This window comes from Urocitellus parryii, chromosome 2 (assembly GCF_045843805.1).
Source record: "Urocitellus parryii isolate mUroPar1 chromosome 2, mUroPar1.hap1, whole genome shotgun sequence".
Taxonomy (NCBI): Eukaryota; Metazoa; Chordata; class Mammalia; order Rodentia; family Sciuridae; genus Urocitellus; species Urocitellus parryii.
In genome coordinates, this window is record NC_135532.1 from 43,740,342 (window position 1) to 43,767,776 (window position 27,435).

Below are 27,435 nucleotides of genomic sequence, written 5' to 3' on the forward strand. Positions count from 1 at the left end.
TTTTATAGGACCTCTAGAGGACTTAAATAAAGTAACCACTGATATGCTGTAGGATTTATTTCACGGTGCTCTCTCAAAGGTATTTGATTAGGAAAAAATAGTAGGTACAGACGATGACATAAAGAGCTATTCAGGAATAATGAAATCTACTCATGTGAAATTCTGATGTTTGACATTCTGCCAAGAACACTGATGTTATATGATACTATTGAGCACTGTATCTATTTGTTGTCCCTCCTTGTCTCTCTACCATAAAACTTTAAATTTAGAGGAACAATTTCTTTAATAATAAGAAAAAGGAAGTACTGAAGAAATCTAAACTTACTACATTTTGCACATCAGGTCCAGAACTTCTTCAATTCTTTTTTATTTTTTAACAAAAATGCATGTTTTCTTTTACATAATTGAATGAAAACACAGAATTATAGTGGAATGAAGCTTAGATTTATATACAGTCATATATGAGAGTTGGGCAGTATCATTTTACAAAGGCAAAGAGATAATACAAAAAATTTGTAGAATTAACTCATGAGGGCAAAAGTGGCACATTCATTTGGACTTCTAGTTACATTATATTTTTATTGTACTTTATGATTTGAAGTTAGCCATCAAATGGAAAATTCCTAATATCTGGCAGAATGCTAAATTTAAGCAACTAGCAAAACCCCTGAAATTTAGATAGGTCATTCCCTTATATTATATACATGCAAACAAAAACAAATAGCAATAGTTAATCTCAACAGAAAGCCAGGATATACTGACAATGAAACATACTCTAAATTACATGGCACATGAATTATGGCTAGTCTAAATTAAGATATGCTGTAAGTATTGCTAGATTTCATAGACTTAGAAGAAAAATGAAATATAAAATATCTCATTACAGTTTTTATTTTGAATACATGTCAAAATGATAATATGGTTTAAATAAAAGGTATTATTAAATTTAATTTCACCTGTTTCTTTTTAATGTTTTATTATGGCTATAAGAAATATAAAATTAAATTTATGATTTGCATTATATTTCCACTGGACAGCAACACTCTAAATGAATGAATTATGGTGCCCAGCTACTACATGGCTGTACACACAACTGCTCTTCCAGAAGTTCTTCTCATTGTAGACAGAACATGTAGCTCAAACAAAAAACTAAAAAACACCAAAATAAAAAACTCTTGAGGGAGAAAGTAAGAGAAGTATTGGAAAAAATCATCAGTGCTTTAAAATGATTTTTAAAAGTATATTATTTGTTTTTGTTAAATGGACTAGATAAGCATACAACTAAGGTGGAATAAGGAATTTCTTCAAATGTCTAAAAGTCATTTTCCATTAAACCAACACATTAACATGTTGCAAGAAATCACATATGTTGAAACAAGTAAATCTATTTCTTTGAATAATGATTTTATGTTGTATATGTTTTGAATCTGATTAAAGGGTCCTAAGAAATGCAATTGTTATTGCCGAGTTATTTTGAATTGTCATACTGAGCTATTTTCTTCTGTGGGTTAGAAGAGGAGAAAGAAAGGACGCCTGGTGATGTTTTGGGTGATTGGGAGATTCCACTGTTCCTGTCCTTCCTCTGATATTAGTGGGTCTCCAGGGTCCTCTGAGATTTCAGGCAAGGTTTTACCCACTGTTAGAGCTCAGTTGCATATGGGAAAGCACAGGAGGGGAGTCAATCTTATCTAGATCAAAGTAGAGTAGAAAGATAAGAGGAATCAGGCTTTGGTGGCAGAGATGGTGGCAGTCAAGAAAGGAAAAAATGAGCAACCTAGGCTACATAGAACAAACAGTTGCAAGCTTATTAGCTCAAGAGAGAGACAAGGCATGGATATGCTCAGAAAAGGCTACAGGTGAGGATACCAATGTTCCTCAGGGCAGAGACAAGTAATTACTCTTTCTGTATCCTGAGCCTAGCTAGTTTAAAGGCTTCACTTCAATGACTGGTCAATAATAAAAGCAGTGAATGGTAATCAGTTTCATTCTAAATCTCTGGGAATCCTTTGGCTACTGTGTGGCCTTCATAACTGCACACAGTAATATATTTAGAAACAATATTAAATAAATGCTGTTTAAATTCCTTTGACATTTTGAATGCATTTCCTTCAGAAAACTAATACATAAAGTTAATAAGTATTAACATTTTTGCAATACTAACAATGCTATTTCTGGTTTAGAAAAAACTGAGCATTAGAACAGATCAAACAAAAGAGAACAAAGGCTAGAAGTGTGTTAGACTTATACCTACGTAAAATGTTCCAAATATTTGAATATTTTTCCAAAACAAAAATAAACATACCAGTAAAACATGCAGAAGAAAGGTAAGATACAAACCAACTGTTAAGTGGGAACAGGAGGGAAAGCTTTCATTTAAGGAAGCAAAAAATAGTTCACTCATTTTTATGACATATCAAGCTAAGAACAAAGGTGCAATGGGTTACCTGGGAATAGGGATATATCGAAGTTTTTTTGAGTGCAGATCAGTGACTTCTAAATAACCAGCTGTCTGTGGGGGTGTAACACCTGCAAACAAGTCACGACATGAAACAAGTATTAATGACTGCCTGATACCAAAGCATGACCCCAAGAATGCTTGATTGTTGCTAAAAGCAGAATGAAGTTACCACTATCCTACAAAAGAACTGTGGGACCTACTTGAAAAGGTACTGGGCAAGTCCAGCTCTCAAAGCTAGACTTAAAATTATGGAGAAACACAAAGATTGTCAAGTAGAAGCATATTAGGTAGTGATTTACTGTCAGAAAAAATAACCTGTCCTTTTCTTCATGATCTTTGATAGCATTCCAAGATGGTCGATTTTTTAGCATAGTTATTTTAAAAATATTTAATCATTTGAATTCTGTTTCCCTTCTTAGGAAGTCACAAGGATACCTAACAGGAGACAGTATAAAGTGGTAGAATTTAGTATCTGCTTTCCAATCAGACTGATCTGGTGAGCAGTTCTGGCTGTGATACTTCCTAGCTGTTGGTAAAAATATTTACATCTTTGAGGTCTGCTTTCTCATTTGTAAAATAGAGATAATAATAGCATCTGAGCATCATAAGCATTATTTTGAGGATGAGATGAAATGAATAAATGCAAAGCATCTAATTAGTAGTAGCTCAGCATATAGTATCTGTCATTATTAGGGTTCTGCAAAACAGAAGGTGAGATGAGGATGGGGCAGGGAAGTAAGGACTTTGGATCATGAAGAGTATACAAACTTCGGGGTAGGAAAAGACAAAGATATGGCGGCCAGGGCCTGTAACTGAAATTTTGGGATTGCTCTCCCAGAAAATTCCATGGCTTTCTGACTTCTATTCCACAGCTCCAAATACCTCTGCCTCCCTCAAAGCACTACCTGTCATTAGTGTGTGTCACTAATTCTACTTTGTCTTTATAGGCAAGACTCATGATTCCTATTTGAATGAGGAAGAAGCTGAGTTCTATAGAGCTAATGTCACTATAGGACTGACTTGAGGTGATTTAGCTGTACAGTGATGGTTTGAAACCCATCTTGCTCTGCCAATCACTGCACACATCTCCTACCTGAGCTGGCTCTAGGACAATGGCTATTTGTAAAATAGCCCTTTTACAAAACCTTGGACACTAAGATATCTTAAAAACAAGATAAAACTTACCCTACTACAAAACTTTTAAGATTTTTGTCCATCTTTGTCTGTCTACCTATCAATCATCTATCATTCTATCTACCTACCTATATTTTATTACAACTTCACATAACAATGAGATGTCCACACTAAATTAATGGAATGCAGGAGAGAGAGAGAGAGAGAGAGAGAGAGAGAGAGAGAGAAAGAAATCTGGCATTTTATTTCATGATTGCAGTTGAAGGAGTTTTTCCTCAGGTTATCTGAACAACTCAAGATATCTCTTATTTATTCAACAGATGTGTTTGAGCTTACTTTGTATCTGAGGATACAGAGAAGATAGAGAAGAAGGAGATGCCACCTTTAAAGAGCTCACAGCATGAAGAGGTGGGCCCTGGGGGACTCTGAAAAGATTCCAGAGTGGGAATTATAACTCTGAGGCCAGGTATGAACTGAAGAGATAGGCAAGAGGAGGGCCCAGAGGGCAAAAGGTTCAGGAGGAAGAGAAGGAAATGTACAGGGGAAGGAAGGCTAAGCAAAGAGTGTTACTATGCAATTTGACCACCCAGCTGCAGTGGCTGTACCCAGACAGCCGTTTGTATAAAATGAACATGCTTAGCGTAAGTCACGCACCGTCTGCATTGTACTGCCTAGGATATAAGGTCAATCTTGGATAAAGCTTTACACCATATGTCGATTTTGACAATTCCTGCTGCTAGAACCTAGCTGAAGTAGGTTGAATTATTTATAGACCAGGGTTCTTTGCCAAAAATAACCAGTTATTGAAACTGTTGGGATGACTAGAGCTGCTTAGCGAACCAACTTAAACATTTGGGTATAGAATTTAAAAGGCATTTTTTTAAAAGAATATAGTAAGTAGAATTAAGTTGAGCTACTGCCATCAGCACTTTCAGGTTGCTTGTGAAAGCATCGTAAGCCAACTTATTTAAAAACATTTTTTCTACATCTTTCTTTACTTTCCCTGGGTAGATTAATTCCACAACACAGAAGGTGAGAAAATGCAATAATGGCTGTATCTGATGTTTCAAGAAGAAAGCAAAAAATTTTACTCCTGGTACTAAAAATATACTTCCAGGTATAAGAAAGGGAATTTGTGGCTACAGAGCACTTCAGGGAAATATTAAGCATGATGGCAGTGGTGGTAAAATAATCAAAATTTTAATGTCTACTGATTTGAAAATAAATCAGCTCAGAAAACAAGAATATTTACAAAAATAGTCTTATGGCTGTCTTTGAACAGAATATAAGATTGAATTAAGGAAATGAAAACTGTGGCCAGGTTTCCCTCCAAACTGAGCCAAGTCCTTGTCCATTTAAAATGTTTCCACACTGTAGAGAGGATGAAGGCTCAATATATTTCCATTACACTTATAATCCAGGTGGATTTTAAAGATGGGTATAAACTGTATTTAGGGATTAGTCCACAAACCATTAAAGGGAAGTCATTGCTGCAATGTTTATCACATAATTCCCATGAACAGTGAGGACAGGATATGTGCACAGTGCCAAAGTTAGAAGGAGGTATAAAAACTGTCAGGTGAAACAACCAAGAAGATTTTCAAAGGGGAGGTGAAATTATACTTAAAAATTCACTCCTTTTAGAAATATAATTTGATGCACATCTGTTAACCACTAGGTTTAATACTCTTCTATTTATTCATGGATTAAAAGAGTGATGTGTGCCATAATAAAAAGGCTTTTAGAGTTTCTCACTATGATATTTTCCAGTGACTTTTTTTATGCTGCAGGAATAACAATTTTGTAATTCCACTCCTAGATAGACCCATTACAGACTCTCAACATTCGTATAAGGAGAGAGTTAGTTGCTAGAATATTCACAGCACTACTCTTTATAATGACCAAAAAATTGGGGGAATAAACCTAAATGTGCATTGACAAACAATAGAGGAATAAACTGTAGTGTGTAAAGCAGTGGAAATAAAGGTAGAGCTCTCAGTATGGTAATGACAAAGATTCTTTCCTTGATCAAGTTCTACTCAGGCTCTTCAGAATCCTCTTTCCAACTAGGCCTAGTTCTTGGGCTTCTATGTTTGCCTCTTGCACTGTTTTATAAAAAATTAATTCAAAATGTATCATAAATCTAAAACTATAAAGCTTCTAGAGGAAAACACAGGAGATTTGCCTTTTATTCAAATAGGGAAAAATGTATGAAAAATACAAATAATCTGACACTGGATTTGTATTTAGAATATATAAAGAGCACTCAAAAGCCATTAATAAGAAAATGAATACCCCAATTAGAAATGGGCAAAAGAAGCGAAGAGACATTTCACTAAAGAAGATACATGTGAACAGATGTTCAATATCATTAGGTGCTATAGAAAATGCAAATTAAATTACTATAACCTGTTAAAACAGTGAAAAATCTGACAATGCCAAGTATTGGCGAAGATGCAGAGCAACTATAACTCTCATTCATTGCTGATAGGAATGAACTGCCATTTGGGAAAACAGTTTCGGCAATTTTATCATAGAATGTAGAAGTGCCATTCCTAGGACTTACACAAGTAAAGTAAAAACATTATACAAAATTACACATAAGAGGTTGTGAGGGGAAGGGGAAAATAAACAAGGAGAGAAATGAATTACAGTAGATGGGGTAGAGAGAGAAGATGGGAGGGGAGGGGAGGGGGGATAGTAGAGGATAGGAAAGGTAGCAGAATACAACAGTTACTAATAGGGCATTATGTAAAAATGTGGATGTGTAACCGAGGTGATTCTGCAATCTGTATTTGGGGTAAAATTGGGAGTTCATAACCAACTTGAATCTAATGTATGAAATATGATATGTCAAGAGCTTTGTAATGTTTTGAACAACCAATAAAAAATTACTTAAAAATCTAGGCTCAAATGTTCATAGTTGTCTTATTAATTACTTTAAAAAATTATATACACATACATACATACAAATTTGTGAACAGATAGGCAAACTGTGGTATATCTATACAATAAACTACCACTTGGCAATTAAAAGGAACAAACTACTGGCATGCACAAAACAAATGATTCTCAAATACATTTTATTAAGTGAAAGCAGCAAGACTCAAAAGACAATATACTGTATGATATCATTAATGATATTCTAGTAAAAGGAAATCTATAAGGACAGAAGTCAGATCAGTGATGGGTTGGGGGTAGATAGACCAGTTGGCTGTAAGTGACATGGGAAGGTTTTTGGGGTGAGGATACTTCTCTTCTTTATCAGTTGGATGATGAGTTATACAACTATTTGTGTTTGCAAAACTCACAGAACTACACAGTAGAAAGGGTAAAATTTGACTATATATAAATTGGACCTTACTAAGAACAAACGTACACATTAGAAAGTCAGTCATCTGATATGTAGAGAATAAGTAGGAAAGGAAAAGAGTAGAAGAGGCCCTGGCATTACTCCAGCGGTAGTGCACTGGATGTTGGTAACAGAACTTGATAATATCAGGAAGGAAGTATCAAAAGTACATTATGATTGATGAGGGATTTGATGTAGAGAATGAGGGAGAAAAGGCATCAAGTGGAGCCCCAGATTTCTGGGTAGATAAAGGTGTGCTAAGTTCTGGTATAAATCATAGTGTCTTTCCTGGAGTGCTTTGTCAAGATCCTGTACCTTTCACGCAGGCCTCCCTTTTTGTTGAACAATTCCCATTCAATTAATTCCCCTCATCCTTCAAGAGTCACCTCCTAGTCAGCAGTCTCAGCTAAAAGCTTCTTTTTTGTGTGTTTTTATATTGCCTTGTGAATATTCTTATCATAGCACTGATGACATAGTTGTCAATTTATTCATCTGCCTCTTCTATCACAGGAAGACTGTTTAGGGAACTAGGGATTTATTTTCCTTGAATTTCAGATGGGAAGGAACTAAATATTATAATTTAACCAAGACTTTTCAAATCCACTAATAGATTATTATTATCATACATTTTAGCATTATACTTGTGAAGTCCACACCAATAGAATGAACATAAACACAGCATAAACACATTTCTACTACCACAGTGCAAACAATAATACTCAATGATTTAATGTTTAATTTTTTTATAATTACCTATTCTGATGAATGCCAGTGTGGTTTTATACAAATAACTCTAAATCTGGAATTGGAAGAGCTTGGGATAAATCTGAGTTCTGCTGGCTATTGGTGGGTAATCCTAGGCCAGTAATTTTATTTTACTGTGTCAGAATTTCCTCACACATAAATCAAAGAGCAAGATGACAACAGGATAGGGTTCTAGAGATCAAGTGAATTTATAGAAGAAGTGATCAGCACTGCATTTGGATATACTGTGTAGTAAAAAAACACAAGTTGACATGGAGAGCACTGATGAGTGAACTGGTCTCATGCTAAGCTGTGGGCCTTTGGTCTCAGGACTCTCTATGCCTAAATCCTAATCATTTTAAAAGGCTCTTGAAAAACATGTTCTAGGTAAAGTCACTTTACAGATTGTAATGTGAATGTTGATGAGCTCTAACAGCAGTGCATACAACCATACACTGTGTAAAGATTAGTGAGCGGTTTCAAAATACACAAAGCCCACGGGGCATGGTGTACACACCTGTAATTTTACACCAGCTACTGAAAAGGCTGAGGCAGAAGGAGTGTAAGTTTCAGGTCAGCCTTAGAAACTTGATGACACATTGTCTCAAGATAAAAAATAAAAAGGGTTGGGGATATAGCTCAATGATAGAGCACTACAGGGCTCAATTCTCAGTACCAAAAATCACAACCAGCACCTTCCTCCCAACCCCACCTACACACACACACACACACACACACACACACACACAAAACCCATATAGCTCTTTTTAGCTACTTATAAAATATGAAATAATAATCATAAACTAAACATCCCCTACCAAATCAGATAGTGATAACTTCTTACCTTTTGGGTAGATATCTTTTAGAGGGACTTCTCCTGGGGGCAAAATTCTGACTACCTGATTAGTATCTAAAAGAGTCACACAATTTCTCTGTCTTGGAGCCCCCTTCTTCTTCTTTCCGCCATAAAATGCTGTATCAGTGACACTGGGTTTATGCAAAGATGATGGCCTCTTCCAAGAATAAACTTCACTGGGTGACTGAAAAAGGAAGGAAGAAAGGAAGGAAAGAAAGAAGGAAGGGAGGGAAGGAGGAAGGAAAAGGAAGAACAAAAACTTAAAGTACCATATAACACATTCACCATAACTTTTACAATATATTCCTTTAAGTATACACCAGTGGTGAACCTGTCTGACAGGAATAAGAAAATCAAATTATCTTTTTGAATTTGGTATAGGAGAGGGCTGCTTTACCAAAAATCATAATTTCCAGACAAATATGAAATATATATTAAGTTTTTATTTTGAAATAAATTACAACTAAAAAGAGGGAATATGGCAGTATAGTTAGCTCAAACATAATATAATATAAAACTATGTATCTAGTATAAAGATAAGAAAACAACATAACTGGTATTTTTAAACCCTTGGAGTATCCCTACCCAATCATACATCTCTGGTACACCTATATTTAATTCTCCTGGAATTTCTTATTATTTTTTCCTTTGGTTTATTTTAAAATTTTACCATGTATATTTATCCTTCCAAAAGATAATAAACTATATTTTCCTATATTTTCTCTTAAAAGGTTAAGGTGTTGTCTTTTGAATTAAATCTTTAACCCATAAGGAATTAATTTTTGTGCATGTTGTGAGACAGGGACACATGTCTGTCTATTCTTATCTGGACAGATATTTGCCAAAATACCACTAACTTTTGCCCAATGATCTACAAATGTTTTCATAAAACAGAGTTCAATGTATGCATGCCTCTGTTTCTGGAGGCTGCATTCTATTCTACTGCATATTTTTCTACCTCTAGGCCAAGAAGACATGGTCTTAGTTCCTACAAATTTATATGCAGGCTTGAAATTTAGTAGGTAGAGTAACTTTGGTTAGTTTTTCTTCACATTTTTCTTCAGTGATGTCTTTGTTATTGTTTGTTCTTCCATATTCATAAAAAAATATATGGACTGTATTTACTCTGTATTCTTGTCAGTATTTTTTATTTTAGCCATTCTAATAGTATCTTACCAGGGCTTCAATTTGCATTTCACTAATAACTAATGATGTTGAAGATCTTTTCTTGGATTTATTTGCCATCTCTATATCTACTGTAACTAAATGTTGTTCAAATCTTTTATCCACTTTTCCCCCACACTTACCTTTAATATTTTTCTATATCTACCTAAATACATTGAAAATTGAGTTCATACAAACATATCCAATTACAATCCAAAAGCTACAGGGTTCATTCTAGATTTCTTCCTTTCACTATTGCCTTCTCCAAAAGTGAGAAACCAATTTTTATTATCCTTAATATATTTTAATTATACTTAACATAGTTCATTATCTTTATTATAACATCCTTAATATATTTATTTTCTTCTTCAAGTCCATTATAAGTGACCCATCTCTACCACTAACCTTACCCTATGGACAGAGCCCTGCTCTCTTTGCTTCATCCCCAAAGCCTACACTGGGTTAGACTCATGCATGGGCACTTTCCTCATCTTACTTGGGATCCCATTTCTCACAACAAGCTGCCCCTTTATAAGCTCAGACTTGATGCCCATCACCAGTAGTTACCCCTTCCCTGACATGAATGCCCTTCTTACCCCACTTAGGCTCTGACCTTAATTTAACAAGGTACTGGGAATTGAACTTGGGGGCTCTTTACCAATGAGCTACACCCCTGGCACTTTCTATATTTTATTTTATATTTTATTTTTAGTTCACTGTTTGCCCATCTTAAAAATTGGGTTATTTTCTTACTTTTGAGCTTTAAGAATCTTATAGATCCTAGGTATAAATCCTTTGTTAGAAATGTAGTTTCCTAGCTTGTAGATTATCTTTTTATTATCTTAACAGTGTTAAAGATCTTAATTATCTTAACACTATTGAAGATGATATTTGCTATAGGTTTATATAACTATTTGGGATTAGGTTAAGAGAATTATATAAATTTGTAATAATCTGTTGCCTTTGATAGTTTTATTAAGAAATAGTAAGGGGTTTCATACTCCTTTGTTGATAGTTTTATGAAGAATCTAAAGAAATTCACATAAAAGCAGAAAGGCAGTATGGTATAAAAGAAAGAATATGGGTTAGCTGTGTGTAGAGATGCATACCTATAATCCCAATGACTCAGGAGGCTGAGATAGGAGGATCAGCCTCAGAAACTTAGGTCCTTAGCAAATGAGACTCTGTCTCAAAATAAAAAATAAAAAGGACTAGAGCTGTAGCTCAGTGGTAAAGGCCTCTGGGTTAAATCGCTAGTTACCCACCCCCCAAAAAAAAAGTTTGAAAAGAAAAGGTATGAGTTAAGGGTTTAGTCATACTTGAGATCAAATCTTAAGGCTCTTAGTTGTAAGCCTTGTGACCTGGGGGAATAGAACATCTCTGTTTCTGTTTCTGTATCCACAAAACTGTAGAATTGTTATTTTTTTTAAAAAAACAATTATGCCAGGCCTCATGGTGTATGTCTGTAATCCCAGCTACTAAGGAGGCTGAGGCAGAGGATTGTAATAAGTTTGGGGCCAGCCTAGACAGCTAGTAAGATCCTGTCTCAAAATAAAATATAAAAAGTGCTAGGGGTGTAGCTCAGTGGTAAAGTGCCCCCAAGTTCAATTTCTAGTACTAAAAAAAAAAAAAAAAAAAAGTTAACTATTATATATGAAAAGGCTTAGAACCATACAGTGCCTTATTACTACAGATGGGCCCAAAGAAAATATGACTGTTACCATAAAAGTCTGAAAGGCTGCCTAGTTAACTCTTTCATTAACAAATATTCACTGGTGGTGTGTTTAATACTAAATATTAAGGATATAGCTTTTATTTTAACAAGGTGACTCTTACAAGGTAAAAGACTTCTATAGGGTTAATAGTTTATTTTACTCAGTTTTTACTTTCTAACCTTTTATGGTGATATTATATTTCTATACTAATTTCATTAATCAAAAAACAGTGATAAGATCAATTTGTTTTAAATAGTTACACTTTCACAAAAAATCCAAGTTTTTTTTTCTACTCATAGCATATTAAACACACCTCTTTTATTTGATCAGGCTGCTGTAGGCACTGTTTTTCAACAATATATTTCATTTTGAGTTAGATAACATAATAGCAAATGCTTTTTACTTGATAATTAGGAAGGCATACGGCAAGTCCTAAGCCATGTATTATCCATTGGGTTTTATATTTCAAATGTCTTATATCCTCAAGTACTCACAATTTATTAATTACATTAAAATTTAGAGGCATGTGAGATTGGTGTATTACTAAGTACAGCTAATACTTTCATCTTTAAATTATTATATTGTCTGATCTAAAAGCTACAAAGGAAATTATTAAAATTAAATGTTTACTCAAAACCATGGAGTTACATCTAAGGTTAGTATACAGAAATTTGTACTAAAATAACCTTTATATTTCATTTCCCCACATTTCCACTAGGGGAAGATGGTGCCCAGTTTCACCTGAACTCAGTTACAAATAGCCTTTCTTTTAGCAATAAAGATAGATAACAGCATAAAGTCCCATCTAGGAGAAAAATAAATTAAGACCATTACCCATTACATTATTAGCAGGCTTCTGCAGAGATATGATAAATCAGAATAAAACTCAATGGGAAGTAAATATGAGTTAAAAAATTTAATCTATAGTAATGACACTAAAATTTAACCTGAAAAAATTCTAGAAGGCATACTTTATTAGTCTCAAATTGTTCCTCCTGGCAGAGTCCATGAACACACATTAAGATGACATGATTAAAAAAATCATCTTCAATAGGTTAAATGTTAAATGTGTCATATGAACTCCTACATATGAAGATACTCGTTTCTTACTAAACTAGATCATTGCATTACAATTTGATTGGTATACAGTAAAACATATTCTTTACTGATTTCAAATGAAAACTTGATTTAAAATGTTTACCAGAAAGCTATTACATTTTAATTGTCTCTTAAATAGGCTTACAGATTTTACATCAAATTGCGAAGAAGTAATTATACAATAATGTAAAACACTGGTGCTCACCATGAGATCTGGGAAGCCAACCACTATGGCAGCATAATTGTTCTCATCTGAGAAAATTCGGTTGGGAGAGGCAATCTTTTGTCCTACAGCTGAATTCAGATTTTCAGATGACAGTTGATCACTTGAAATTTTATGAGGTATGCTGACCACCATTTCTGAAAATGTCAGACACACATTAGGCACTATTGACCCCTAAAATGCTCTAGGAATTAAATTTTTGCAAGATTCATTCTCAACAACTCAAACAGAAAAACACAGTAAAAAATAGAAAACATTCTAAATTGCACTCATGAGCTTTTGCTGAGAAAACTGTTTTTATAATCAAAGCTTCTTCCCAAAGTGATTCCAAGTATTTATGGAATTCAGAATTTTATTAGTAATAAATATCATCATTAATAGCTCCCCACAGAAAAGATGCAAAACTGACCCAACCCAGTATTGGCAACAGTAAAGTTTTAGATGTTTTCATAAGTACTGTTCACTTCCCCAAACTTAGCCAATGGATGTAGTCATAAGGGAAGGGGACTTGAAATTTACTGTGCATTCTTTATAAACCAAGTGCCATACACTGCCATACACTGTGATGAATTAAATAGAAATTCTGATGGCCTGTGGAAAACAGAAAAGATGCTATGCTAAATTAGTCTTGGAACCTAAATGTAAGTGAAAATTCTTATTTGACAGTTTAAAAATTTCAAGGACAAGACTTAAAAGAGTGGGCTTCCTTATAATACTTTGAAAGCAGATTATTCCTATTTCCAGGGTAGCAATTACTTTTTCTTTCTTTTGGTGTAAATATCACATAATCTTGATGTTATTGCTCTTCAATAAATCTAGAGAATAGTTTGTGAATAAGCATGCACCCAAACAGCCATAAACACAGACAACATAGTATTTACCTTGTGTAATTCCAAACCCTGTACTAGGCAGCTCCTCTTTCAACATATACAACTGGCAAACCCCACTGTTCTCAGATTCAGTGTGTGCAGGCTTAGTTAAAAGATATTTTCTGTAAACAAACAAGACATTCAACTTAAGTGTAACGCTTCTTTTTCGAGAAATCATTAGGGCAAACCAAGAAAAACTAGTTGTTTGCTCCAAAAGCCTTTTAAAAAATAGTTGAGTATAATTTACTGTTTCAACATTTCATCATGAATTTAAAAAATAAATTCTCAAAACTATTAACACCATTATAAAGAATAGTACCCAATGACAATGCAGTGATGAAGGCAAATCAAACATTCAAGGCTTTCTATAAGATAAAGGGCTATTAAAGGAAAGCAATGCTAACAGGGCACACCCTTATAATCTTGGAGCCCTCTATTAATATGTCTGTCTGGTCAGGCAGAAAGTGAGAGCATGAACTCTGACTTTGTGACCAGCTAAGGGTCAGAAGTCCTCATCATTATAATCTTCTTGACGGATTTATTTTTAAGCTGTCTAAAATGTGGATGCATGAATAGCCAGAAACTGTTTGTAGTGAGCCACTTTTGCTTGTCATCAGAAGGACAGAACTCTTCACTTAGCCAATGGATGTAGTCATAAGGGAAGGGGACTTGAAATTTACTGTGAATTCTTTATAAACCAAGTGCCATACACTGCCTTTGATCAAAAAATATACAGTCCCAATGGGGGAAGGCAACACAAACAAACAACCATAACCAAATAAGAGGACAAAAGATGAAAAGAAGAAATTTCTAAGGTATGAATTCTGAGAAGTTACAAAAAGGCAATAGCTCTAGGATAGAGTCAAGGGCTCTTAGAAGGGAGAATAAACTGAAAATCTACTTTGAAATACCTACTGCTTGGCTAGAACACTGTGAGTTCTCAATGTGCAAATAAAAAAATTTGAAATTAATATGGATCATATGTAAAAGTTATTATTTTTGCTGTTAATTTCAGTGTCACACTCTGAGAAGTGATATTTATTTTAATTTTCTCCTCTCTCTTCTTATAACTTTTCACCAATAGAGATGGTGCCAGATACAGAAGTTGTTAAAAGAGATAAAAGAAAGATGGAGTAAGGGTTTTGGATAATTGATAAATAAGGTTAAGCTATGGCATATTGCACAAGATGCTACACAGTACAGATTCACCCACTGATTTGTTTCACTTTCCACCAGAAGCCATTTGTCCTCTGCTACAAGGAAAACTCTCTCAAGGTTGATGGGAAGTGAGATGGTATGAGCTCGCCCTTCCAAAACATCCAGCACAGTCAATCTGTTTCTAAAAAAGGAAAAGAAAACCGTGTCTAAAAGGAATGATAAGGATAAGTTGAGTGACCAGCATAATCCTTTCATGATATATTATGCACTAAGTAATAACAGAAAATGTTAATTGAGAAAACACATAAACAAATTCTAAACTGTCAGGATGTGAAGGAGAAGAAATAATGGAAAGTGACAGCTGCCATATTAGTAGTGTTGCATTATGAAATTTTTAGTGCTCTTTTTTTCTATCTTTCTCAGTGTTCTACAAACGTGGGCATAGTTACTTTCACACTAAAACATTTATAATTTGGTTATATTAGTTTTGTACTAAACAAGTATAATTAAAACAGGAAACAGGATTAATAAAATAAGTAACCCAGTTTGTCTTATTCAATAAAGAGCTTACCCTTTTTCTTTGTAGAATACTAGCCAGTTTTTGTGTGAAAATTCTTTACACATTTTATAAGTTTCCTAAAGACAAAACAAAATATTAAATGTTTCAGATGTAGTCATATTTCTTTAGCTGCTTCCCTTTAAATAAATTTCTTCATTGTGTAGAAAGAATACATAACTCTCGGAGAAGATATATAATCACTTCAAGACTTTTACAATAACATGGATTAAACTATACTTCAAAATTTATTGTGGACTATGTACTAAAACCTCCATAGAATATTGTTTTTAAATACTGTCAAGTACTATTTGAAATAAACATGTTATTTGGTGATTAACTGTGGAATTTACATTATATAACATAAACACGTCAGAAATACTTAGTAGCATTTTTTAAAAATCTCTTTTTTCTCATGGTCTGTTAAGACCTAAGTATGCTGTCTTATACAGTACTGGATAAACCTTATTTTATATCAGAATAAATTCTCTTGGGTTGGCCTTCAGTGTTCATTTATTCAATTTGGTTAATAAACTGAAACATTTATTTATCTGGTGAGACAATTAGGTATTCTACTCATAGTTTTATCATATAAACCTAAAAAAGAACTACATAACTGAAAAATAGGTTAAATGATGAAGAATTTGTTATTAATATCATAATCAAACAGTTCATAATGTTCTTTTATTATTCTTAGTTAGTCCTGGCAATCTTCAACTCAGTATAACGTATACCAAAAGAAGCTACTGATATTTATTTATAGGTTTATCTTTATATATTGTATCATATCTCTATATATTAGATGTTAAAATCCACAGATGTAACAAGAGGTCTCTCTTGTGCATTATAGTTTTTTTTTTTTTTAAGCACCAAAAGGAATGCGCAAGCTTGCATTTTCATGGTGAGAAAGCTACAGAAAATTGTTGGCAATCTGCCCAACAGAGATCTGACATTCCTTACTTCTTCCTCCTTGCTCCACCAGGAAGATTTCTTAGATGCTACCTCTTCTAAAGGAAGGATGAGACGACGAAGGACCTGGCCAGTGGTATCTAATAAGAGGATGACATTACTCTGGAAATAAAGAAAACAGTATTAAGTTCAAAATTATTTTTAAAGAGCAGTAAAGGTTAAAGAGAGTAAAGGTTAAATAAAGGGGAACCCAAAAGGAAGACAAAAATATTGAAATAATTATATCATGAAGACATTCAGTGATTTTCCTTACTATAGAATTTAAAGTTTTGAGTGATTTTATCAGGATATGTCTAATTGTGTAACCTTCTCCTAAAAGATTTTATCTTAAAATCATTCCCTTTTAAGTATAAGGCAGCTGAACCATGTTTTATTATATAATAACAAGGAAATTAAGAGAATTGATAGTTTTTAAAAGTTCATTTACTTTTATCAAAATTACACTTAGAAAATGTCCTGTTGAAAGCTCTTTTACACTCTGCATTCTTAAATCTCATTTATCCTTTTCAGAAACAAAAGTTCAACTTAGAAAATAGGTACTAGATATAAAGATGGGTTAGCAAAAAAAAAAAAAATGAAGGACCCCAAGAGCCCAGTTAGTAATGAGTGTCATCTTGAAATTCACTGAGCTTGAAGGACTTTCATTACTGGTGCTGTATTATGAAGAAAATGTAGTGCTAAGAGGTTTTAGCAAGGTGAGAAAATGGATTTGGATGAAGGAGACATTTTCTCATTTAATTTTGTAAAGGGTATCAAAGAAATTCAAGTTTTAAGAAAGGAGCTATCACTTTACACCTACAGGACTAAACAACATTATAAAGCTGGACAATGCTGAGTGTGGGCAGTGACACAGGGACTTGTGACCCTTTTGTACTATTAGTTGGCATGTACAGCCATTTGGGAGAACAGCTGACACCACCTGGGAAAATTAAGTTTATGTGCTGCTGATGATCTAACATTTCTATCTGGGTTTTTATTGCAAATAAATTCTTATACTAATCCATAAAAAAACTTGTACAAGGGAAAAATTATATACAAATGAAGCATTATTAATCACAGCTATGCAATGAGGTAATAATCTCTCAGTAAATAGGATTCTTTTTCAAGAAAAGAAAGAAACTTTAAGCATTATAATACATGAACAGAAACAAAAACATAAAATTGAGAAAGTCAGAAAAGATTAGATATTTTAAAGAGATGTAAAGAAGTTGGCTTTCCTAGTTGAAACATTAAAATGTTTTAAGATTAAACTAACAAGCTTGCAAAACAGACACATGCAAGTTGTTTGTCAGGCCTCATTGTTATGCAATTCTCCTTTCTCGGTTTTGTTTTGTTTTAATTTGGGTTCTCCAGTTATCCTAACCCTTATAATATTTCATTTTAAGAACTTTATTTGGGGAAAATAAAGTCACAAAGCATCCAAAGAATTAAAATATTCTTAGGAACCTATAGAAAACAATCAAATATGAAACATTTGCTCAATTATTCCATAATGTCAACAGGGCAGCTTAAATTTAAAGCACAAAGGAGAACATAACCATAAGTTAATCATGATCCTTGCATTCTATTATGTTATATAGTTGGGGAAGTAAAAAGAAATATAAAAATATTAATGAAAATATAAAAATATTAATATAAAAATATTAATTAATATAATGCAAATTTAGTAACTTATAGTGTGGTTTCATATTTATTTTACAAACTAACTTTATTGAAGTGCTCAAGAATTAAATAGCATTTGTACCACACAGTTCATGTCAGACCATATATTGAAACATGATTGTATTATAAACTTCACTGAGCATGTTCATAAAACTTTAATTTTCCCACAACATTACCCTTGAAATGTATCATTCCATATAATATGTAAGCCTCCACTAAGAAAGTATGTTAGAAATATAATTTTAAAAATTAACATCTAATCAGGAAGTATTGTTCGTTGGTATTCTAAAGTTTTAAAAACAGTAGTGATAAATTAGAATTTTTCTTAAGAAAACATACAAATAAGTCAAAAAATTATAAAGTCTCCATTCTAGATCAACTATTTTTTGAGTATGTTTTAGTAAAGAAGTCTTTCTTGGATGATAACTATATATAACATTTACATAAATTCCTAGCACATAAGCAATTTGAGAGACATTAACTTTTTTAAAAAAAAAAAGAGAGAGAGAAGAGAGAGAGAATTTTTTAATATTTATTTTTCAGTTTTCGGTGGACAAATGTCTTTATTTTGTTTTTATGTGGTGCTGAGGATCGAACCCAGTGACGCACTCATGTCAGGTGAGCATGTTACCGCTTGAGCCACATCCCCAGCCCCAACATTAAATTTTAAAAGATGTCCTAATGTTTTGTCCCCTCAAAACAATTAAACCAACAAATAAGCAGAAGATAAAGATATGCTTAAGCAGAAAAATAAGTTAGTGAAGTTTCCCATTTATATTCTTTTTTAGGGTCTAAAACTTATATATTCATAACTTGGTATAAATTAACTGAAAAACTGTATCTTCTGTATCTTTCCAAGTGACAGAAAATGTATATATTTCCATCTATGACTGTATTTCGAATTAGTTTATAAGTAATTGGCAACATGAAGGAGTTCTGTGGCTCCATCTTTTAAGATGTTAATGGTTTCCTTCTGTAAATGACTAATGATATATTCTGTCTGAGTTTAAAAATAGAATTTCACATCACACATGAGTACAAGTTAACTGTGGCTTTGGCGCTCTTTTAAGCAGGGCAGGGAGGAGAAATAAGTGAACAATTTTATTATGTTTGTATTTGACTGGGAGAAAAGTAACCTCTGGATGACCTCCATGTCCCCAAGTCTGAAATTCTAAACTCTGTGCAGATGTAATAAATAATTCCATGGGGGGTGAAGGAAGGGGAGGGTCTTTATTTTTGGGCATAGCAAAGTTTTCCTTTTTTCACTAAAGATTTTATTTTAGCAAGGAATTTTTGAACAATTTTTTAAACTAAAGGAAAGTGCATCTGAAGGCAAAGCTTTATTTTAAGAAGACAGGGATAGGTAAACTCATGGCAGTACAATATTTCAGCTTCATTTTCAGTGAGGACAGGTTGAAGAAGAAGAAACTGATGGCAGTCCACCCAGTTCCCATTCCACTAGAATTATCTACCAGTTGTTAAATTTCACAGCTGTTGGAATCAACAGGTCTGGCATCCCAATAGGCCCATCTTATAAAACAGACAGCCAAGATATCCTCTCTGGGAAAGGATGAGGCAGTTTAGAGAACAGGATAGTGGAAGCATCCACATACTGCATGTCTGCTCAGGATGCTAAGCTCCTTTCTGAACAACTATTGACACTGTGGCCAAAGGGATAAGTAAGACAGTGTATAAGATGCCAGGAGACAAGATGCTGGTTGTGGTTGCTGAACATAGCTTCACAATGAAAGTCATTGTGATCAAACAGAATATTAATCAACAACATTGTTAAATAACTGGATTTTTTGAGAAAATGAAACACATGCTGAGAACATAAAAATCTGATAATGTTAGAGAATTTGTATGTATGTAAAACTGACAGAGAATTTGTTAGCTAAAAATTTGGCAGAACTGTTTGAATAAATATTACAAATTTCATTTCTTTTTTAAAAATATCATTTATTTATTTCTTAATTTTTAGGTGATGCTAAGGATTGAACCCAGAGCCTCACACATGCTAGGCAAGTTCTCTGCCACTGAGCTACAGCACCAGCCCCTACAAATTTCATTTCTCATACAAATTTGATTGACTTACTGAATGAAAAATCACTAACATATTATGTGCTTTTAATGATTCTTATAGATATAGGATTCAAAACAGACACTGATATTTTGTTGTTTACACTAAAATAAAACCCTTATTCCAATTTGCTGGACATGAACTTTTATAAGCAATATCTGGATATGGATGAACTCTGTTTCTAGTAGAAAATGAAAATGGGAAAAACAAGCCCAAAACTGAACCCAGAAAAATATCTTAACTCAGAATTTATGATAATTATTTAGGTAACAACTAATTAACTTATTTCCTCAAAAAGTTAGTGACATTTTATTTATCCAATATATTCCTCTTGAAATAAAATCTAAAAGTATTATTTCTTGGTAGTATTACTTACAGGTAACAATGCTGCATTTCTTTAATATTTTCCTATTATGAACTCTTTTCTTTATTTGTTCTAATTAGTCATACATGACAGTAGAATGTAATTTGATACATCATACATAATGAAATATAATTTCTCATTCTTCTAGTTGTACATGGTATTGAATCATACTGGTCATATAGTTATATTATGTAAACAGGGTAAATAATGTTTGATTCATTCTACTATCCTTCCTAACCTCATACCCCTCCCCTCCCTTCACTCCCCCCAACCTAACTTAAAGTAACTCTATTCTTTCTTAGCCAAACCCCTCTCCTTATTGTAAATTAGCATCTGCATATCAGAGAAAACATTTGGCCATTGTTTTATTTTGGAATTGGCTTATTTCACATAGCATGATATTCTCCAGCTCCATCCATTTACTAGCAAATGCCATAATTTCATTCTTCTTTAAGAATGTCACATTTTCTTTATATATATTCATCTGTTGAAGGGCACCTAGGTTGGTTCCATAGTTTTAACTATTGTGAGTAGAGCTGCTATAAACATTGATGTGCGTGCATTTAAGTCCTTTGGGTATAAACTGAGGAGTGGGATAGCTGGATCAAATGATGGTTCCATTCCAAGTTTTCTGAGGAATCTCCATACTGCTTTCCATAATGGTTATACCAATTTACATTCCCACCAGCAATGTATGAGTGTACCTTTTACCCCACATCCTTGCCAACATTTAATGTTGCTTGTATTCTTGATAATTGCCATTTGGACTGGAGTGAGATGAAATCTTAGAGTAGTTTTGATTTGCATATCCCTGATTGCTAAAGATATTGATCATTTTTTCATATATTTGTTGATCACTTATATACGTAAAGAAAGAGCCTACAGAATGGGAGAAAATCTTTACCACATGGACCTCAGATACAGCACTATTCTCCAGAATATAAAAAATGAATAACCCAATCAATAAATGGGCTAAGGAACTGAACAGACACTTCACAGAAGAAGAAGTATAATCGATCAACAAATATACGAAGACTTTAAAATTTTTCACACTATAGCATTCTTCTTCCAAGTACCTGCAGTGAGTAAGAGAATGGGTAAAGTTTAATTCTTGTGAGTCAATCCAATTTGATTTGAATCTCAATCCTGCTGTGTATCCACAGAAAAGGTTAAACTCTCTGAGCCTACTGTTCTCATATGTAAATATGCCTTACAGCTACCTCACTGGGCACTTAAAATAATAACATAAGATAATGTTGTAATTTCTCACTTGACACACCATCACTATTTAACAATCCATCTTTCTCCTTGAGACATCACTTGCCTTCTGGGATACTGCCCTCCTTGGTTTACCCATATTCATCAGCAGCCACTCAATCCCTGCTGTTGATTCCTTCTTCATGTCCTTGATTTCTTGACTTAGTGCTTAGACTTTTCCCACCTACATTTACTCCTTGGTGACCTTTTTCAGTCTCATGACTTATGTAACATTTATATACCAATGACTCCCCAATTTATATTTCTATTTCTGACCTCTGCATTGAACTCCAGTCTCATCATTTACTTGGGTGTTTAACAGTATCTCAAATTTAGTCAAATGTCATCTGAGTTTCCCTCGTAACTGATTCCTTCTCCATTTCAATTAATGACAACTTCTTCCAAGTTGTTCAGGCCCTAAATCTTGAAGTTGCTCTTGAGTTCACACTCTTTTACCTCATATATTTGCTCTGTTAAAAAATCCTGTTAACTCTACCTAGAGAATATATCCAAGATCTACCATTACTTAAGACCTTCATCCTTCTCTAAACCACCATTATCTCTTTCCTGGATTGCTGCAAGAAATCTCTGAACTAATTCGTCTCATTCTTCCTTAGCACCTATAGATTATTTATCACTGAACAAACATAGACATTCTTTTAAAATATAAGTCAGATCATGCTCTCCTCTGCCAAAAGAATTTCTAATACCTCCTCCTTTTACTCATAGTCAGAGACCAGAACCTTCCATGGCCTATAAGGTTTTACACAATCTGCTTCCCACTGCTCTCTCTTCCTCATCTCTGAATAACCTCCTTACCTCACTTCTTACTTTTCCTGTCATTCAATCTTCCATGTACACTTCTCTATGTCATCTTTTTTTTTTTTTTTTTGCAGCGATACATGCTAGGCAAGCCCCCCTACCAACTGAGCTACTCCTAGGCTCCCACCTGACTTCTTTAAAAATAAATAGGCATGATCCAGTCTCTGGGACTTTGAATCTATGATTCCCATAGAACTCTCTTCCTCCAGATATCTGTTCTCTCTTTTATCTCCATCAGATCTTTGTTGCCAACCCTTCAGTTAGGTAAGCTCTGAGGACCTTATTTTAAATGGAAATCTTCTGTCTCTTGCATCTCAACTTCTAGCTAAAGTTATGGTTTAAGTTGTTGTTGTTATTATTATTATTATTATTTTGCTTATTGTCTATCTTCTTGAACCATAATATAAGCTTTTTAGGACAAGAATTTTTGTTGTCTTGTTCATTGACCTATAGCATCTGTCTTTTGAGCTGTAGCATCTGTTTAGAATTAGGTTTAGCATGAATCTGGGTATCTGTACTTCTTATCAGTGCTGTCTTAGTGCACTAATCTCTAGAAGTGATGGATAGACCTTGAGCACCATAGATACTAAGGGATTCCAGTGTATTCCATGCAATATATTCACATTGCTACTTCTATATAAAGAATGTCATTTAAGTCTCAGATAAAATGACATCTTCTCACAGAAGGTATCTCAGCACTCTTTTTAGCACTGTTCACCCTCCCAACTCTTCCTCCTTCTTCTCCATCACTTCCCCAGATGTCACTGCTTCTATATAGCACTTTTCACTACCTGAAATTGACATGTTTATTTGTTGGTTTGGTTGTTTGTTGGCTCTCTCTCCTAAGAGAGAGTAAGTTTCATAACAAAGAATTATCTAGCTCCAAATATCAAAAAGTGGCAAGGCTGAAAAACCCTGATTGGGCAGTTTCCAGACTTAAAAATTCTGTTGAAGTTGGTACAGAGAGCAAGATAGTAGCCTACCTTTGTGGAACTGATAAAATATAACTCCTGATATGTCCCCCAATATAAATGAATTTTTCATGATTCTCTTCAATCATGAAAAACACATATTTCGGTTTTAGGTTGAAAATTACTCTTTCCTTTTTCTTCACATCAGTTACTTTTCCCATAATTATAGAATGTGAGTAGCCTGGTGTAGCTGTTCTTCGTGGAGAATAACTTGACCCTTGAGAGGACTTCCCAGTGGTGCCACTGTCACAAATGGGTGCCAAAGTCCACTGGCAGTTCTTGGGAAGATATCATATAAGTCCACAAAGAAGCCACTTTCCCCAGTCATATTCATAAAGTATAAGGAAACAGGATTGCATGTAGTTATATACTATTTTCCTCATTTTCTGAAATGGCAAAAAGGTGTTAATTTAGTGGTTTGAAAATGACTTACCAACTGATCAAGAGGCCTAGGAAAAATTAAATTATAAAGTTTGAACATACAGTTGAAACCCAGCAGATGATTTGTAGATTCACTGATTAGACTAAAAAGACCATGAAAAGCACCTTAGTTCCCTAAATGTAGAGTTACACCTATCTATTTCAGGAGGTATCTATTTGTTCCCAAGAAAAGGCCACAATATCTCCTGATAACATCATTAATTAGTTAACAATTTTTAATGTCAGGAAATTCTCCCTTGTGTTCCAATGAAAGTCGGTTTTCTCTTTTCCATTGTTGTTTCAGAATAACAACAGTTCAATATTTTCTAACTGCTGATCTTTCATTTTCTAGATAGTTACTAGATATTTAGGATCTAATTAATTCCACTTTTAAAAATCGTAGCCTTACAGATCTTCAGTTTCAAACTTTTGTTCATATTTCAGTATTCCTTATTATAAAATTTCTAACATCTTAAACGGGGTGCTTTCTTAAGTCCATTTTCTGAATTTTATACTGGTGCTTCTTCCAGTTTAAAATGACTATGAATCACCTGGGGAACTAATTAAATTGCAAGTTCTGATTCAGTAAGTCTGTGGTGGGAATACAGATTCTGTCCTTTCAATCAGCTCCCAGGTTGCTTGTTTGAGCTCCTTCCTTTGAGTAACCAGGCTCTGGATCAAACTTCTGATAATGTCTTATGTGAGTGCCTTGAGGCAAGGAATTAAGCTGCTTTGTCTCATAAATGCTATCTGCATCACCCAGTACCCAGATATCTATTTATAAATAGCTGTATTTTTGAACCTAAAATTCAGACACACAGTATGACAATGATATATATTGAAATTTGGAACTATCCTAGAAAATCTGGACTACATGTATGAATGCCATATCTACAATGTTAATATGTAATAGTTATATTACATATAGATATATTACAAATACTAACTTTAAAACAATAAGTTAACCTCAGTAAAAAAAATAGCCATCAGTGCTATTTGGAAAATACAGTAAGAATGTTTACATAAATTTAGTTAATAAATTTATTAATTGTTCTCTTTTACTTCAGGTATTAAGTATCATCTGGCCTTTGGCTCAGACTCATAGATATAAAATTAACTCCAACTCTAACTCTTTTCTATCTGAAGTGCAGAATAGGTAAAACACACATTTACACAAAACATCAAGAAATAAAAATAACAAAAAATCTAGTTTGCAAATGTAGAAATACTGAAATAAGAGGATTAAATTCTATCAGGGACAGCAAATGAGACACATTTATCAGCGTCGCCTCTGACTGACAGGAAGGGGCTGCCTGAATGCTATTGAGAAATAAGAGCCTGTGACCAGGTTTAATGGGAAGAGTGTACAACTGATTTACCACCTGCCATAGGCCTGGGCAGAGGATCATAACACACTTACCTATGATTCCTGAATATGAGACAAGGGTCAGAGTTCAAATTTTTTTAAATAAAATCTCAGACTTTCACTTTACAAACAAATATGAAATAATCTTAGGAGCATAAATCTTTACCCAAAACAAGCAAATAACAACAATAAAAAATCTGTAAATATTTTTAAGCATACTTTTATTCAAAATAGCTGACTTGGGGTATAAACTATATCCATAAAACTTACAGGAATAAACACAAGATACTCAACATTGCCTCAACAATTCCATCTTAAATGATGCTGGAGATACTCTCCCTTCCCCCAGCTACCTCTTCTGTTTATATTGCCTTAGTAACTGACAGCAGTTGAAGAACTACTGCCAAAAAGTACTCAGGGCCTCCTGCGTCAATCAGTCAGTAAAGGCAACAGTCCAGAAATGTAGATGCCAACAGTTCCCATTCTTTATTTGCCATTCTTTACAATGAAAAGTTTAGCAACTGCAAATCACTCTGGCCCTGCTTTTGTGGTTTATGCAATCACCAAACTGGAATCCCAGCCAAAAAATCCAATGTTTCTCCTTTTTCTTTTTTCCTTCTATTTTTAGCACACGCCTGGGTGTGTTTAACTTCGTGCTACAATTGTAATGAGAAACAGACATATGCATACAAACTCAGCAGTGCTTATGTGGATTCCACAATGGCATTTTGTTAGGTTGTTAGAGGAAATTAGTTCTAAATTATATATAATTGCTATCCAATCCAAGAATGACAGTCACCGAGTTTATCATAGACTCCTTGATAACTAGAGAATGTTTTAAAGCCTTTAAAAAAATCAATATAGGAATAAAAGATTAAAAAATAAACTTAACATACCACATGATGTAGCAATGTCACAAATTAAATTAATTTCACCCAGTGGTAATCTCCAGGAGACACATTCTTCAGTAAAGTTTAGGGATCTCTTTTCATGTCTTTCTATTGGATACTTCTGTATGTTCATAAACACTGGACCCTATAATAAAGTAGTTGTTTGAATTAAGAAATTTGGGTAGTCACAAAAACATAGAAAAGCTAAAGTTCTTCCAAAATATAGAATTTATATTTTGAGTATTTAATGTGGATCTACTCCACATTTTATTTTCTGACATAGTACTTATAACAATAATATTTCCATACTTGTATTTATAAATGCTTTCTATACGTGCTATCTTGGTTAATGATTTCTCATTTTCTTTTGTTTTTAATCACAAAATATACCAGATGTAAAATCCCACAAGATTTTTCACTACTTTATTCCTTGCCAAACCAAGAGCCCACTTCAAACTCCATATATCAGGACCTAGAGTTGTCCAAACCAGAATGACTTATAAATTAATGAGCCATGTTCTAATATGTTTCCTTTGTAAAGAATGATTTTTTACATCATAACAAAGAATCATAAGGGTTGAATATGAGTCTTTTAAATGAAATGTGAAAAAATATGACATTTGAAATTAATTTTTTAAAACCATACTTACTGACATTCATTAATGTTACTTATGAAAGAGTATTTCACACATGGTGATAATTATTCAATAATAAACATAGGCAGAGAAACTAAATTAATGATGTTATGAATATTAGTACTGGGTACTTGGAGTTCCTGGAAGAACTCCATGGATGTAACTAATATTTCAATGATCTGCATGATTATCTTTAGTCTTTAGTCAAAAATATTTGAGCTAGATATTGGCATCCCCATCCCATCTCATTCGATCTAGTCCGTGCATCAGGGACGAGAAGACTAACAAATGCATTTGTCACACTCCCTTGAGAAAGATTTGGAAGTGATTTTGGTTCTGCCAATTAAATACACTTGAATGAGATCTGGAAGACAGAACAAAGGGAGTGGGCATCTTCCTGCAGCCATAGCAAACAAGGAAAATCTAAAAATATAAGCAGAGATTCTGTCCTTTATTGCCAGTTTGATACATGAGGGACTGCAGGGCAAGTCTGACCCATTACTTGTTTTTATAAATACAATTTTAGCAGAACACAACCACATTCATTTGTTTACATATTGCCATGACTGCTTTTGCGTTATGGTGGCAGAGTTGAGTAGTTGCAACAGAATCTGTGCAACCACAAAGCCTACAATATTTACTTTTTGGCCATTCACAGAAAAAGTTTGCTGA

At 33.7% G+C, this 27,435-nt stretch overlaps 1 protein-coding gene across 1 annotated transcript; it reads right to left on the reverse strand.

Annotated features, from left to right (window-relative positions):
* Window positions 1-1,374: 1,374 nt before the first annotated feature.
* Window positions 1,375-21,804, reverse strand: LOC144253355 (von Willebrand factor A domain-containing protein 8-like). Its single transcript, XM_077795472.1, has 9 exons — window positions 21,727-21,804; window positions 16,288-16,398; window positions 15,343-15,407; window positions 14,827-14,952; window positions 13,626-13,735; window positions 12,727-12,881; window positions 8,533-8,728; window positions 2,445-2,526; window positions 1,375-1,688 (listed from the first exon to the last, which is right to left on the reverse strand). Exons 1-9 carry the CDS (start codon window positions 21,802-21,804, stop codon window positions 1,685-1,687), a joined length of 927 nt encoding a protein of 308 aa, XP_077651598.1. The 3' UTR covers window positions 1,375-1,684.
* Window positions 21,805-27,435: the final 5,631 nt, after the last annotated feature.